Source organism: Molothrus aeneus, chromosome 9, assembly GCF_037042795.1.
Source record: "Molothrus aeneus isolate 106 chromosome 9, BPBGC_Maene_1.0, whole genome shotgun sequence".
In the NCBI taxonomy this organism is placed as follows: Eukaryota; Metazoa; Chordata; class Aves; order Passeriformes; family Icteridae; genus Molothrus; species Molothrus aeneus.
In genome coordinates this window covers 15,695,643-15,713,305 of record NC_089654.1, presented here as the reverse complement: position 1 = coordinate 15,713,305, position 17,663 = coordinate 15,695,643, and the positions used below count along the sequence as shown (strand labels likewise).

General features: G+C 39.6%; 1 protein-coding gene across 2 annotated transcripts in view; it reads right to left on the bottom strand.

Moving 5' to 3' along the window:
• Nucleotides 1-16,644, bottom strand: part of PKN2 (protein kinase N2) — a 54,931-nt gene extending 38,287 nt beyond the window's left edge. For both annotated transcript variants that reach the window (XM_066555435.1, XM_066555436.1), the window contains exon 1: nucleotides 16,552-16,644. In XM_066555435.1, coding sequence (XP_066411532.1) covers nucleotides 16,552-16,599 — 48 coding nt within the window. In that variant the 5' untranslated portion in view covers nucleotides 16,600-16,644. The remainder of the gene's footprint in view (nucleotides 1-16,551) is intronic.
• Between the last annotated feature and the right edge of the window lie 1,019 nt (nucleotides 16,645-17,663).

Below are 17,663 nucleotides of genomic sequence, written 5' to 3'. Positions count from 1 at the left end.
GAGGCAAGTTCAAAGGAGCACAAAATATTGCAAGACTAAGTCCCTCAGCCACAGATCCCGGAGTTGTACACTTACTGCACTGGACTGGGCAGTGAAAACAGACAGGTATCTGTGTCCTACCTCCTACTGCCAACACAGGAATTACATGCACAAACTTGTTTTGCATTTTCTAAATTTGAACTGAAAAATTTAGTCTTCTTTTGAGAAATGTCTTGGTGAAAAGAATCTTTGAGATCCCATAAAAATATGAAGTAAATATATGAAAATATGAACTAGTAAATAGCAGAGAAATGAGCATTCTTGTGTGTGTTTGACAGTTTGAGGCTACTTTAAAATAAAAACCCCTTAAATTTTAAAACTGATAGCAAAACTATGTATTGTGAGGGATTTAGGTATTTGTGAATTTTTTTTTCTTTTCTTGTTACTTTAAACACTTTCAAAAATCCCATAAGAATTGCAGGGTTTTTTTTTTTTTTTCATGAGAACACCTGCAATTTTCTGTACTATATAAATAAATAAACAACTTCATCCTAATGGCCTAAATTTATTTCTTGAATATATACAGCATGTATATATTTAAAATACAGTGTATTTTAATACACTTGCCAAACCCTACATAGGGGTATCCATGGTATCCATTTCTTTCAGAAATTCATACACTCATTTTGAATTACTGCCAGAGACTGAAACAAGGAAGGGGGCTTGAGAGAAATTCTTATCACAAGGTTTGTCTCAGTTTGACTTGACTGATCTCTCTGTTATATTAAGCTCAAGTTTGATGCAAGCAGTTGTTATAATGCTTTGAAGTGCTTGAGGTATAACATAAGTTACTCAGGAAACAGAACTATTTCAGAAAAAGGTAAGGTCATGCAAATACTGTGTGGTGAATTTGCCTCTAAGTATAAGTAATACAGAAACTAATCAGTTCACCAGGGAGAAACACTCTCCCCCCCTTCCCCATACTGCTTCCACCACAACCAGTAAGGGATCTGCTGAAGTGCATGTTAAAGCAAACACCTAAATGCAAAAAATTCTGCTGCTACTGAAAGTTAGCATAATTTTGTTCCAGGTCACCCCAATACCAATATGTTTATTGCATTTTTTTCATTCAAAACATTTACCTGTTTTTGTCTAACATTCAGAGTAGAGTAATATTATACATGTAGCTCAAGATGTTTGAAAAAATAATGTCACTACATTATCCAAACTACAGGATGTGGTATTTAATTGGGTAGAAGAGATTTTCAAAGGTTAAAAGGTCAAGTCAACAGACATGAGTCAAAATCATGTCTTATGACTTTGATAACTCCTCCTCAAACTCAATGCACACTGTACAAAGGTGATAATTTGGTGGGCATGCATCCAAAAATATGCTTACTTTAAAGAGAAGCTACCATTCATTGCAACCATATATTTTTAACAGCTGTAATGTTAACATTAAGATAAAAATGTGTGGGTAAACTTCTGCTTGTGAAGGAGTTTTAGTTACTATGCAGAAATACAAAAATCAAACCTCAAGGAACCCAAACCCTAATTTATTAATGCTTAAGGACAATCAGCTCCAATCCCAAGCGGTAAGATATTTTTCTTGTATATTATGAATGAAAAATGAGTTAGATAATTGCTACCACGAAAAAGATATTATTATCTATCTCGGGTAATGCAACAGATTGAGAATTCTGCTCATCCACAAATCACAGTATCAGCTGTTGCCACATCTGTTAAGTGGTGGGACTTCAGTGTAACACGCTTTAACTAAACTGCAAGAGAAGAAAGCTAAAATGTCTTACTACAGAAACAAATCATTACAACTGGAACTTCTGCGGTCTTTCAGTGCAGGTTAAAAATCTTAAATATTGAAATGATGCAAAAGAAATCCTCACAATAAAAAGGAATTTCTCAATAACACAAGCAAGCATCAGGACATTGCTGAAGACCAATACACAATTTCTTTAATCTGAAAAGTACAATAAAGGGGTCTCTGAATGAAAATCTCAATTTCTGAGATGGATAAATAGCAATTGAAAAGAAAAACCCTCGAATTTCTTTGTTTCTGGCAATTCCAGCTTTCAGCAAAAACAACTGATATGTTAGTCCATTTTACTTTACTATGTTCTACAGGAGCTATTTTTAGCCATTTCAAAACTAATGGAAGAATTGAGAGTCTACATTCCACTCTAATTAAGCCATCATCTTTAGCAGCCAACTATTTTGTACATTATAAATGCAGCAATACATATCAGAGATAATACTAACATCTGTTTTATAAGGCAAGAGGCCAAGTGGCTAAATACTAGATCCTGGTGAAGGAACCAGATTTTTTGCTTTCTAGGACTGTGTGCAACAGCAGCTTCAGCAGAGCTTATGGGTTTCCCAGCTTGGTAGCTGAATCTGTTATACAGGAAAGGGATGTATGCTTGTATTTATACCAAGGATCTGTGTCTTCCTACTCTAGGACTGAGAACTCTCTCACAGTAGTTTGGGTTGTTTTATCTGAAGTTACTCAAGTTCCCAGCCTACACTCCAACCAGCTGGAAATCCTGCTCCTGCTTTCACCTCCACCAGTAAAAGAAGGATGGGAAAGTCTTCTTAAATCCTTTCCTCATCTTTTACAGGTGGTCAGTAGAAAAAATCACTTTTCCCTACTGGGACTGCCACACCCAAAATTCCACTTGTAGAGATGCAGGCATCTCATTCCATGCTCTTGCAGTAAAAGTTTACGTATGAACACAGGGTTATTTATAGAAGCATTACTTCATGTTCCATTTGTCTGAGACTTTTACAGAGCATCACTGATGCACATTGTGATACATTTGAATAGTGTTTTTGCAATCCTTCTTCCTCTGACCCTTAAAATATGGTAGAAAGATTCTCACTGGCTCTTAATGTCCATTTTCTATTTAAGAATCCCTAGGCATTACAGAATAATGAAGAAATAGTATCCTGTCTTAACCTGCAACAGAAGCCAAAAGAAAATTGCCTGACTTAACTGCTTTATATGCAACAGCAATGAAAAAGAGGCAGGTGAATTCACTTCCTACATGGATTGCAAAAAATTCTTAGTACATTTCTAAATACAAATATGCCTAAAGCTTTGATTGTAAAACCTTTCTACATTTTCTTAGTTTTTAGGAGCCCTGATACTCCACTGACTGTAATAAGTACTCTAAGTAAATCTACTTTTTTATGACCTAAAATGAACATATGACTTACATATGAAGTTTACAGTGAAAAGTATAGAATAAAAGCCTAGGATTTTAGCAAGGGATTTCTTACTGCATATTGAACAAATTTTACTCTTTATGCTTAGCCTCAGCACCATCTCCCAAGTAAGCTGTTTCCTGTTTTGCACATGTACTCGCATAGGACTCCCCTCCACCTAGCTCTTGCTACCAGCACAGCTCAATATCAGTTAAATAGAAAATGGGAAGCAGCAGTTTCAGAGTAACCAATGCACCGAGACCTGTAACATAACAGAAATAAAGCAGAACAAAACAACAGTTTTTCAGTGCATCATGTATAGACATACATATAAAACTAAATCTTAAAGGATATCCCAATAAACCCATGTATACATAACAATGGTAAAAAGGTCTCACCTTACAAGTGCATTAGATTAAGGAAATAATGATGTTTTTTATACTGCTGAGTATTCAGAAAATGCACAAGACATACTTGTTAGTGATCTCAATACTCCTCCCTTTTCAGAGTAGGTAAGGTTACATATGCAGTCTATGTGTTTTCCAGCCACAATCATATGAATGGAACCTTGAATGTGGTATGTAACATGTTTATCCTAAATTGATCAATTTTTTAACAATAAAAGCCTCACCCTATTTTACAGGGCACATATAAACAGCAGTCTTCATATACACAATTTCAAAAAACATCTTAGAAATATTTGTTGCTAATGTGAGTCTGATTTTGGTATGCTCATCACTTTTGAGGCATTTTTCTTCAAGACTAAAAGTTTTCCACTTCATTCCAGTTCAGGAGCATTTCAGTTAGCAGCCTGAGAAAAATCTTCAGATTTTTCTCTGTAGAAAACTAGAAACTGTAGCATGAAAAATCCGTTAAGCAAAAGTAGAATATTCTGCTTTATTAATAACTAAGAACTACCAAAAAATAGTCTAGATATGACATTGAGCAAAACCTTCACGAAGAACTGCCTTAAGCTAAGGAAAGAAACTACTGCAATCAGAAGCTATTTATGGTTAACCTGCTGCATTCCCCAGAGTATCTACAATGTATTCCTCTATAATGACCTGTCTAATCTAAAGCATGTCATCTTTAGGAGCCAAAAATACACAAATTAACTTCTGACTGAAAAATACCAGCAGGAAGATGACTCTTACTTGATGAAAGAGACTTTCATATTCTGAAATTTAAGTGTTATGTGGCTGTGGCTATTTTCTAACTGCACTTGGAAGGGGCTGATTCTGAGTGGGTGGAGTGTGTTTTTTTGATACTCTCTCAAGTATTGTATTAAAGATGTCAAGAGTCACAGGAGAAAAATAAAAATCAGTCTCCTCAATAAAAAAAAAAGAAATTTAACTACAAAAATAAAGTACAGTCCCAATCTGCATACACCATTTTCCAAATTAGGCTAAGATACTATATTTAGGTCAGGCTACCATCCTCTCAACTCTAAACATCTCTGACCTCTCTGAGCATTACTGGTTTCTTTTTCATGCCCTTTGCACTGCTTTAGCCAGGCAGGACACAATGAACCAGCATTATTATGAAGGGTCTGGGGTACAGCAGCCAATGCTTCTGCCTAGGCACAGGTCCTCCCCATTTTCTGAAGATGCCAGAACCACAGCCAGCTAACCCTGAGTGAGGAAGAGGCAGCTCTGTTCATTCCCAGTATATGCCACTAAAATACTCACGGCCTTTGTATCTCAGGTTTCCAGGAATTCCCAGCAGTTGTATTTCACTCTGTACAAAGTATATTCATTGCAGTAAAGAAACATCTACGGATGCCTGTAGTTAAGTTTTAAAAATCTGTTTACTTCAAGTACTGTATAAACCTTAAATTGACACTAAATTAATTAAAGTAGCAGATGGGAAGGAAGGCAAATGCTAGAGAAAGGAAATGGCACCTTTGAGCTCATAAAACAGTATAGTCTATTGTAGAAAGAAAAAAAAATTGCAAAAATGGGAGATCATTAGCAGCACTTGGATCTCCCTTGCTTTTCTTTCAAACCCAACATCATCTAGTTCAAGAATGTCACTGGAGTTAAAGAAATCAATTTCCATGTTCACAGAAACTGCTGCCCTGACAGTGTCACCGAGTTACTGCCACCAAAAAGAAACACTTCAAATTAGTTAGTCTGGCTGCTAACCTGAAAAATATATGATGATACTGGATACCCCTCCTACACTTAAGAATCTTCTAAGGATTTAAAAAAAAAAAAAAACCTGTTAGAATTAATTTAATTAAAACTTGAGAATATATTCACTTGCTCTCTTGTGCAGAATCCTAATACAGATAAAGACCAATTTCTAAAGCAATTAAATTTACAATTGTAATTTGTTTCAGCATTATGTAGCATGTTACAAGTAAAGGCAGAATTCAAGAAAGGAGTTTGCCCCCAAAACAAAAAATTAACTGCTGATAAATGCCATGTACTTTGCCAGAGATTAATATTTTATTTGAAAAATGTACATACAAAATGAAAAGGAAAAACTCAGATCAAGATGTTCCTTTTTGAAGTGGCTTGCTTATATGCTGAGGAATCTTATATGAACCAGCTTAATAAAAATGAATACTTAAAACTAAATTTTTCACCCAACAGAAAAATACTTAGTTTGACTCACACTAACTTGCCTGAATAAAGAAGTAGAGTACAATTAAAAAACCCTCTGAAAGAAATTATGTTTTTCTAGTATTGAAGCACTGTCTGCTTTAATTTTCAAAATGTCATGTTCCCATCTCTTGGGAAACCAAAGATGCAAATCATAGCAACTTGAAGAAAATTCCCTAAATAATGAGTTAAGTTTCAATAATAAAATTTAAATAATCTTTCTGAGGACCCCTAGTTATGGATATTATAATTTGCAACTCATAACTCTTGACATCCAGGCATTTTCAGCCTAAAACAACGGCTTCATATGAGCTTATAAATAAGCAACAAACAAACTCAAATATTGAAGAAAACATGCTTCCATTAAAGGCGATTGCTGAGTCCCAGATGGGCAGCAGTTCAAGAATGCTACATGAGTAGTCAGGCATGTACGATTTACAGTACTTTTACTTTTCTACTGCTGTCACTAAGTTTAGAATATGTCTACAAAAAGGCCTTGCTGATTTTAAAATCTTCTGTAGATCTGTATGCTTGTTTTTTGTATTTTTCAATACAAGTCTCTGAAACTTTGACTTTGGCTTCTGCAACCTTTTGCTAGAATCTGGTTTACTCTGTTGGGTCTCCCCATCCGATTATGCCCATGGAATTCCCGACATGCTCTGGATGGGTTGCAGGCAGCACACACCCTTACAACTGCAGAGGTTAATAACACTTGTCAGAAAAGCTGACACTTCCTTGTCATAATTTATCTTATAATTTTAGCTTCCACAATTTGAGTATTAGGAAAGAAAGAATCTTGTCATGCCATATGCAGATCCATCTATAAAGGAAACATTCTCTTAAAACATATTCCACTTCATTGTTTTGCAGTGTCTTCCCATAGAAATTAACATATGAAGTTGAAAAGCAGTGGATGATTTGCATTCCTTCTAAATTCTCAGCAATAGATTTGGATGCTTTTGGGCTTATGTTACTCAAAAATCCAAGTGATAACATGCATTACAATGATGAAAAAGAAACTTCAATCTCATATCTAGTAAGCTCAGTGATGCAAATAGGGCAAGTCCTAAAATCTATCATAAAAGGAAGTGGTTATGTTCCTCTTCCTGCAGAAGAGAAGTAAGAAAGGTAGAAAAACAGAACCAAGCAAGTTTTTTTCCATTTTTCTAAGGACTGGCATAAAGTTTCTAGCCTACATTACAGAAATGAGCTTGTTGTTACTAGAGAGCTCTGGAACACCTGGAATCACCAAAAACAATCTCCTTGTTTATTTTAAACATAATCTTTCACCCCAACAGCACAGATACAAAAGAATACATTCAGGGTTTGCAAGTACAAGGAGAATGCGAAAGAATTTATAATTTTGGAATTAATTCAACACAAGAACATTGAAAACATTTAATCACTTTGTTACCTCAAACTTCTTACATCTGCACCAGATTTTTAGGCCTTTTCTCCCCAAAATTTGGCTAGACCCCTGAAACACAGAATCAGTCTTGTACACAGTAGTTCAAAGTCCTCTAAGTGGTGCTTTAAATGATGCTCATGTGACCATTCAGAGATATTTTCCTATTGCAAACATTCAGCTCATCACTGTAGGAGATTTATTTCCCTATTGAATATTCAAATGTCTCACACTTATCGAGCTACTCATTAACTGACAAATGTATTCAGACCAAGCCGTATATAATACCTCAGTCTCTTCATTACCTTTATGGGCAGTACATTTATAGTATTACTTTGCACTTTTATAGTACTTTGTCTTCACTCCAAAATTCAATCCCATCCATTTCAATTGTACACTCACTTTTTCTTCCACTTCAGTTAGAGAAATAACAAAAAGACTCAAGATTCTACAAAATTTCTTCTTGCATTGAGTGCATAAAAGGTTAAATAGCAAAGACTTAGCACTTCTAAAAGTTAGCTAATAAACTTGGGCTTATAGCCCTACACTGGCCTCGTACTGCTACCAAACCTTACCACTGTTCTCAGCCTTCAACTTCAAACTAAATGTAACTATATTTTCCATCCATGCATGATGTCCAAACCAATTCTATTTTTAATGCCTTTTCAGACAAACAGGTTTTCACTGTCACAGGCATATTGTGAGACTTTCTGCTTGAAGAACGTCAAGCTAGAAGAGAATTGCCACAGACAGTGGCAATTGCCTCAGACAGTGGCAACAGACTGCTCATTATCAGCATATTCACCTGCAGCAGAATTGGACTCCACACAGTCCTTAGCTGTGAATCTGTATTCCCATAAACATTTTACTGCATGAACCACCACTGCAGGCAATAAAAAGCATCCTAAAGAACAAGCAGTCCTGACCTCCCCTAACAGTTTGTTCCTGTTCCAGACCACTCACTGATATATGCAGTACAAATTTTTATATGGCCACACAGTGAACTGCAATTTTGAACCTGATCTGGCTGAAAACTAATCTAGGGGTGAAAAAATCCCACCAAAACAACCCAACAAAATCTGTTCACCATATAGCTGCCTGTGCAAATGTAAAGCACCATAATATGGCACATGCTCACTTTCAGCAGTGGTACCAGCTGACAGAGTCTGACACTTTCTTTGAGCAACAGACTCAAGTCTGTATGGGCAAGGCTTCCAATTTCAGCACAGGACATCATCAATGAACCAACTAGAACTTTTCCATCCTAAATTTATGTCACAGACCTGTCTTACTGCAACAAAGAAAACCAAACTGAATATACTTTCAACAGTTTTCAAAAATACATACGTTAAAGTTCCTAAGTTCACAGGCCAACTATGGCACCAGTGATATACTAAACAACATCACTATTACCTGGTTAATTAGATGGTTTGTGTTTAGGAATTTGAAATGAAAAACAAAAAAAGGACACTTTTTCTGATGTTTTATACATCAACTCTCAGTTTCTCCTCAAAAGTTACATGAAGTTTGTATAAAAAAAATTATATACATACACACAGCTGAATAGAAGAATAACTTCAAAACACCTATGTACTGCTATTATTTACAAGTACTATTTCAGGTAAATAACAATTAAAATTACTATTACTTCTTATTAATTTAAATAACCTATTTATTTCAACAGTCAACAAATATGAGTACACAGGATAGTGCATATGTATTTATGAAGTTCACGTATGTGTATTTACTTTTCAAGTTGCATTAGAGAAAATTTATGTGGTAGAGATGTTCAAGTACTTTGAGTATTAGGAGCTAAAAAAAAAAAGCCAACTACAAGGTGTATCAGCACCCACATTCCAAGAATTGAGTAATATTCTCTGGTTTAGGGCTCAGAAAACTACTACTGTTGTATTTATCCACAAGGAAAGTTCTCCCTTCTGACCTGATCTGCTTGGAAGTGTTTCATCACAGTAACAAACAGAGCCCCACGGTATTCCTGAGATTTATCTTATAACTTTAGTAGAATCTATTAGTTCCTTGGTATTGCAGACTTAATTATGCCTTCTCCTGGCTATAGATTTGCTGCCTATTGCATTTTGTTACATCCTAATAACAAGTGTGGAAAGTTAATGGAAAGCTCTCTGGTTCTTCTCAATAGAAACAGAACTGATTCTGCTACTTTAATTTTCAGGCTAATGTGTTCTTGTATTTAATGGAAACTTAAAAAGTATGAACCCTACTACCATGTTGCAAGGTAACAAATGTCAGAAAAACCTCAAGAGAATAAAAACAGTATTCTTCAACACCAGACTCCCACACATAACATTAAGACAGGAGCCAGGTATTAAAGGCTTCTGATTCAAGCTCTCTGATCTGCACTTATTTAGAGAAGGAGTCAGAAACTCCCTATCATTTAAAAAGCAATACATCTCCAGTGAATAAAACAAGGCTTAAAGGAATCCATAGGAATTGGAGGTAGAAAAAGCAAACTAATTTAGTCACATCCACATTAAGGTTTTTACTAACCCTGATTTGTATGTAGGGCCAGAGCACACTGGCCCTGGGTCTTGCCACATATCAGCCTTTCTTCATGGCACAAAAAAGAACAGGGAAATGCTGCATATCCTAAACTTTCACAGCCCAGCCCTTTCCAGTTATCATTTCTTATTTGGTACCTATCTGATAGCTAGCTATGTATCTACAGTAAAATAACAAAGGCTTTCAGTAGGGATATACTTGGCCTAGGAAAATACACTCATGCTAATATTCCTATTTTTCCCTGTCCAGTGGAAGTAACAAATTCTATTACTGAGACCACAGTCTTGCCATCTCTGTGCATTCCCTCCAGAAGTGCTCTGTACACTGCAGCAGCAGTAAACAGGAAGTACAGCCACAGTGGGCATAATGCTGATACAAAGCATAGGAAACTGTATCTATACCTGACATCAAGAAAAAGTAAGGCGTGGCCTGCTCTAAAAAACAATCAGCTCACCACTACCCAGCTGGTGGTCCCACTTCTGAGCCATAGCAACTGATCACATGAACCCTCTCAGCTCACCCTACTGATGAACTTGAATGCACTACCTCGAATAGCCTCATTTCAGCCTCTTCTACTAAGCAGAGTAGAACAGCAGCAGAACTCCCAGCAAAGCTGGCTTATTTAGCTGAACATAAGCCTGCAAATGTGCACTCCTATCCTGTTCATGTGAGTGTCTCCTCACCACAGAAACCTCAGCCATCTCATCTTCACCAGATAACAAAATTTGCATGGCAAACCTGATGGATGCCACAAAACTTCCTTAGTTTGACATACAGTAACAGAATTCCTGAAAGTTTGGAAAATCATCCCACAAAATCATGAGAAAACCGAGCAGTGCTTTGCTCCAAAGGATGTGCTCCGAAACTGCCATGCAAGTAGTTTAATTCACTGGTAAGGTGTCAAACAGTAAGTGGTAGCTGTAAAATGGCAGCAACAAAAATTGTGTTGATTTGTGTGACTGTGACATAACTGTATTGCTGCAGTTCAAATAAACAAACATCATATCTGCTGGCACTTGTAAAGGCAGGCCTAAAGCATTTTGTTAGCTAACGGTATTATTAGTTTCTGTTTCGATGTACTACTTCTCAATCATATCTCAAAGTAACAGAAGCCATGGATTCAATTTTACAACATAAATCTCATTTCCTTAAAAAGAACCTCCCCCACCCACACCAAACACTAGCAAAGATGCTCTTTTGCTTATGTCAGGAACTGCAGACCAAGCATTAATAATTAAAGCTTCAAAGTACCATACAAATGCTTTGCCCATGCTACAGTAAAGTCTCATGAGAGATGCTTCAGCTCAGTCTGTTCCTGAGCCCATTCACTTACTGGACCCATGTAGTGAAAAAACAAAACAAACAAAAAGCCTACCATCAACCAATTTGTACCAGCTGTACAAGTGTGTACAAAAAAAAAAAAAAAAAATCCACTGCACGTAACACATACAAGACTTTGTTACTCTGAATCCATGTAGAGGTCTTAGTCTCTGATTCAGCACTGAGGCACTGATGAAGAAATCCTTAATCCCAACATGAAATCCTCAAACCACTGTTTCCCAATGTCAAGGACATATTTATCTAGTTATTCTACTGCAGACTTTAGGTTACACTGTAATGAATGACCTTCACAATGTATAAAACTCTTCCAGAAGAGCTATTACATATAGTGTAACTAAATACTTTTCTACTAGCCATCACTAATAATTTATCTTGAGTTAAAGTAACAGATCTAGGTCCTAAAAAGACAGCTACTCTCATAAAGAAAATTCAGTCAAATGTATACAAGTCTAAATTATATACAAGTTCCTGTGTTAACAGGAACACTAACAGAATTCAAAAAAAGAAAAAAAAACAAACCCCAAAACAAAAGAAAAAACTCCACCCATCCACCTACCAAAAGGTATTTTAAGGACTGTTTATGTTCCAGTGAGAACAGGATGCATATTTTGCTAATATAATATTTGAACACAGGGATGTTTAAAGAGTATATACATCCACAAATGGAAAAAAACCCTGAAGTGCTTTTCTAAATCCACCAATTGTGAAAACATTTGTAGGGACCTAAGAAGTCCCAAGCAGCTGTACATCCTTTTTAAACTGCAATTGACTAGTTCAGGATATTTTCACCTGAATGTGACATTCTTTCCTCCCGAAGAAACAAGAGTAATTCAAAATTATTTAAAGCTAATCTGTCCTAGCTGAATATTATTTGAAGGCAGTCTTACTGCTGAGTCTTCAGCCCAATTACAATGTTTCTTCAAAACAGATTAATTAGGTTACTTGTACCTTTTTACGGTGTCCTTAGGCACTTGACCACAGCTAATAATAAATACCCAGTACTTTCTAACTCTAAAAAAAGCAGGCATCATTACCTCTATTCTAAAGATGAGGAAATGGAGACATGAGTAAGCAAAGCCATCTGCCTAATGTCACCTAGCTGAGAGCAGAGAAGCCAGGAATGAAATACAGGTTTTCAGAGTCCCAGCTAGTAGTTTAACAAGTACAAGCACCCAATTTTATATACATTTATATACAAAACATAGTTGTATAACCTCAGACTCAACTGTCCAATTTGTATCATGCAGACCAATAAAATACTAAGCATTGTTCAGTCACATTAATTTAACATATATTCTTGCCCTAGATATGAAATGGAAAAATAAAACAAACCAAAAACTATACCGGATGTACCATCATATAATCGTAATTTACATATTTCAGTTGTGATACTGTTCATCACTATCTAAAAAAAATTACCATGGCCTTTGAACAAGATTCTGTCAGGAAATTTATGCTTTATGATCTCTAAGTACAGCACCTTAGGAAATTAGGTGACCGCGGTATTAAAACAAAATATCCATTCAAAGGTCCCTTTATGCTGACCAGTATAAAGACATTTTTCACAATGTTCAGTAATATCAAAAATATGTATGATGGTTGAGTTTGAAAAATTAATTCCAGGAAGAGACTTTAATATTTCCATTTGAGGTAATGGAGGGTTTGTTACATGCTTATTCATTTCAGGGCATAGCCCAAGTTCTCTATCTTGACCAAACAATTTCATATAAGCAAATAAACACAAGTAATATACTTTTTTCCTGATATTAAACAAGTATTGCTTTGCAAAACACAACTTTGAGTGAAGTGAAAATTTTTGTAAAATAAATCCAGTAACATTAACAATAAAAGCCCCAAGTTTAGAAGATTTACAGTATTGTCTAGAAAAGAAGTGCTAGGGAACACCTAGAAGTACACAAGTGTAATCACTGTGCATACACAATGGTTTCATTTAAATACTCTAAGCAATAATTTCTGTAAACCCAGCCATACCAATTTACTATGCTGACATCTACCATCACTGCCAAGAAAGCATACACACTTCACAAAAAAATTATTTTTAATAATGATTTGAAAAAAACAAACCAAACATTTTTCCATAAAAAACTTTAAAATATTTTATTTTGTGGATGCCTTATTTGACAAACTACAGCACCATATGCTAGAGTTTAATTTCTTTGAAGAAACAGAGTTGGCACTTCCACCAGGAGGCAAATAGTTAAAGACTGTGCAATTAATCTGAGAGCAAGCACTGGAGAGGCTAGTTTACCTGGTGTACAAAGTTCTAAGGGATGCAAGCCCAGAGAAGGACAGCAGAATTTTGGAAGGGAAGGCAACATCAGCAATACTGGTTCTTACCCAAGCTCATTCCTCCTCCTACTAAAGAACCTGTACTAGAGATAAAAGGAGGTAAAAAAGGGTAATCTGGCTTTATGTAATCTTTCAATCATTAGTAATCAGGCAATTTCGCTGGTGAAGCTACCAGAACAAACTAAAACGTGGATTTGATTATTGCCAAGTTTACCTTGTACTTTGCATTTGCTAACTACTGAGAAATAAGCGTTGCATTTTTCATCCTGAACAGACTTAAGTTTAAAACTTGCTAAGTGGCAAGATATACTTTCTACATCCCACTACCAGTCTGGAAAATGTTTAAAGTAAAATAAAATATACAAGAATGGATACAATGTTTTGTAGAAAAAGCAGAACAGAAATATGAAGTTGCTATTTGCTAGCAGAGATTTATAAGCAATTGCTCTATCTGATATGGCATCACTTATTTAAAATACAAAACTTGCATTGTGAGAAGTGAGATCTAGGGTCTATTTAAGGCCTGTTTAATTAAGCCTTTGAAACAAGGACTCGTACTGCATCTATGTTTTACCACTTGCTTATTAGCAACTAGTTACTTTGCTCTTTCGTTTTTTGTATTTTCTCAGAATCCACTTCACATCCTGTTAGTCAGTAGTTGTGTCAGTCTGCTAATCTTTCTGTCAGGAGCATTCAATTGATTCATAACTCCTGATCCACCTCTATCAACTTCACCCCAAGCTAACAGTTTCCTTACAGCACGCTGGAGCGCACAGGGCTGTCATAACCCGGAGCACTTTAGCACAGCACGAAGCAATGTGTTCTATTGATCACTGACTGATACTTTAGAGCCGTGGCAGGAACAAGCTTGGCATTCACACTGGGTTTAGCTTGTTTTCAGTAAGTTTTCACATCTATTAACAAAACATTTAGACCACACATCACCCATGATCTAGATCAACCCATGGACTTGACCCTTTAAACTTTTACTGTAGCCACGAATTCTTCAACTTCCTCATCTTTCTGTGCAGGATTGCAATATACAAGCAAAAGTCTGTTTCACATATAAGCACTTTTAAAGTTAGAGTTCTTATGATTGAGGAAGTTCCCTCCTGAAGAAACATGAGTGAAATGGCGTATCTCACACTGCACTGTAGTTCCCTTTACTTTCAGACCATATCACTAAAGCAACTTTTATGTACAGGTATATGAAAAGCAATTTGTTTATGCACAGGTATATGAAAAGCAATTTGTTTTGAGGTATTCCCAAGCAGAACGGCATTGATGCCTTTGTATTTCACTGCTAATATACAGCATGGCAAACAACACTATCTTTACAGCAGTTCTTTCTGATATGAAAGTTCTTCTCAAAAATACCTTAAAGTTAGCAGTTCACAAAGCTTAAACACTGCTGGCATTCCCATGTTAACTTAACCTTTCTGTCTTGTGCAAGAAGCTGTATTTATTAATACAGAAGTTTCATATATAATGGAACAGATAGTGCAACCCAAGAATCTAATCCATCCTAGGTTTTTTGGTCGGTTGGTGGGTTTTTTGTTTGGTTGATTTTTTGGGTTTTTTTAGTTTTGTTTTGGTTTTTTTTTTTTTTTAAACTAGTATCACTGTCAGTCTCATCTTTCAAGAAAAAAAGTAACAAAACAAAAACAAAACCGACATTTCCAATGCCCCCAAAGAAAAATCTCCACTCATTTCTGTTTAAAGTAATTGGAATCCTGCTTTGGGTACTTCTACAGAAATGCTGCTTCCATTTAGCCTACTTGAAGTACTGCTATGGTTAGTTATTCACACAGCTCTCCACTTCAAACAAGTTTACAAGCGAATATATCATTGTATCAAGTTTGTATTAACATACTGATTCTTCCTAGGCACTTAGGAGCCACTGATTAAAGTTCAGCATTTTAGATGGATTCTTAGCCTTCAGCCATCTCATGTGCTACAATATTAAGTAGACTCCTGCATCTGTTGTGCCTTCTCTTCCTTTGCTATTCAAGTGAGCACACCTCTAAGATTCAGAACTACAGGAGAACTTAACAGCATTACATAAATAAAACTACTTTTTTTTAAGACATGCCTTTCTAATTTTTATTTGACCATTAAATTCAGTACTTTCCATTTATGGACTTCTTACTTTGGTTCATTGTCCAACTAATAAATTGAGAGACACATTCTTTGCCTGGGTAAACATAACAATTTGCACGGATTAAGTGATGTATAATTAAAATAAAAAAAAAAAAAAGAAAAGCAAGCTTTCTTCAGAACAAGGAAGCTGAAGAGGTAGCAGGTTGTGCTGACATTTAAAGATAAGAGCACAAAAGTGAAGCTCCGGAATTGCATCTAACCTTGCAGCTGGCAAGAAGAAAAGTAACAGTTGCACAGGCAACCATACCCGGTCAAATTACAGCGATGGAAACCTCTAAGCCTTGAGCTTTCAACCTTTAACAGTGTTGCGGGGTCTTTTGGGATTGTTTTTTCGTAGTGACAAGAACCCTTGCCGTGTGACAAATCAAGTCGATCGCACCATTTTCTCCTCTTCTCAAGCTCATCGTTCAAGGCCTACAAGAAGGAAGCTGCTCGGCTCCTGCGCGGTGCCGTGTCCAGAGGAGAGAGAGGCTCTTTGCCTGACCCTGACGCGGGCGTGGGGTGGCCACCGGGAGCCCTCTGGGCCCGGCCCGGACGAGCGCCGTGCCCCGGGCGGGGGGGAGGGCGAGAGCTCCGGCCCCGGTAGGGACTCCGGGCGCGGGCAGCCTTGGGGCGGGCGGACGGAGATCCCGGCGGGGCCGCGGCGGGGACGGGGGCGCGGCCCGGGCAGGCCCCGCCGGAGGGACACGGCCGCTCGGCGGGGGAAGGAGGGAGCCGAGCGCAGACAAAAGCGGGTCGCGGCCGGCGGCGGGGTGTGGCCGTGACCGGGCGGCGGCGCCTCCGCTCCCGGGGGAGAGCAGCGGGAAGAGGCCCGGGGTGGGCACGGGCTTCCGCCGGCCCCCCGGCCCGGGCTGGGCTGGGGTGGGCGTCCCGCGCCGAGCGGCGGGCAGGGGGCGGCGGGGGGCGGCGGGGCGCGGCGGCTCCTCCGTCCTCCCCGCCAGGAAAGGAGGGGAGGGGAGCGGGGCTGGGGCGGCGCCCCTCGCCGCTTACCTGCAGCTCGGTGAAGAGGATCTCCCTCTCGGCCGCGTTGGACGCCATTTCGCCGGGGTTTGAAGTCCGCACCTGAGCGCTGCTGCCGCTGCCGCCGCCGCCGGCGGGGAGGGGAGCGAGGGAGGCGGGTCCGGGGCCGGGACTAAGGGCGCATCGGGGGCGGGGGGAGCGCTCCGTGCTCGGGCAGGCGGGCGGGGGTGCGCGGGGGGGCCGCCGCCGACCCCTCTACTCTCATGGGGGTCGCGGTGGGCTGTGGGGCGCGGAGCGGCGCGTTCCCCGCGGGGCGGCGCGGAGCGGCACGCTCCCCGCGGTGCGGCGCGGCGCGCTCGGAGCGGCGCGGAGCGGCGCGGTGCGTTCCCCGCCGTGCGGTGCCCGCCGTGCGCTCCCCGCCCGGGCGCGGCGCTCGGCCCTGGCAGCGCTGGGGCCGCCGCGGCTGCTGCGCCTGCGGCCGCCGACGATGTCGCACCATTTGGCTGTCACCCTGTCGTAAAGGCGTCACCGCTTTGCGGCTCCCGGAGCACGTGACTGAGCGGGGAGGAAGAGCGGGCTTTCTCGGAGACGGAGAGCGGCGCGCGCCCCCCGCCCCACCTGCCCCGCGCGGGCCGAGCGGCGCGAGGCGCCGAGCGCGGGAAGGCGGGCGCGAGGCCCTTCAGCCACTCGCTCCTCTCAGCCACTTGCTCCCCTCACTCCCCTCACTCCCCTCAGCCCCTGGTTCCCTCACTGCCCTCAGCCCCGCGGCCGCCTCGCCCCTCTCTCCTTGCATGCTCTGCTCGTTGCCCTTCCCCGTCCGTTAGGCTCCAGCTCTGGGAATCATGTCGTTTTCTCCAGTGGTGGTGGGGTTTGGGAGCGTGTGGCACATTCCTGGTGTTGGGGACTGCAGGGACCCGGCTCTCCCGGGCCCAGGAGACAGCTGAAGCCCTCAGTTTGTTGGGTAGCGAAGGCAGGTAGCTCAGGAAGGAGAGTTCACGCTTGTCTCAAGCAGCCACCTGCCGCCCTGGGAACCTGGAGCAGTGGCCCAGGAGGTTGTGGTGAGTGGGGGCTGTAAATGCCGTTTTTAACAGTTTAAAAGGCTAAACATTTGTACTTGGGATGCTTGGTGAGTTTGTTTGGGG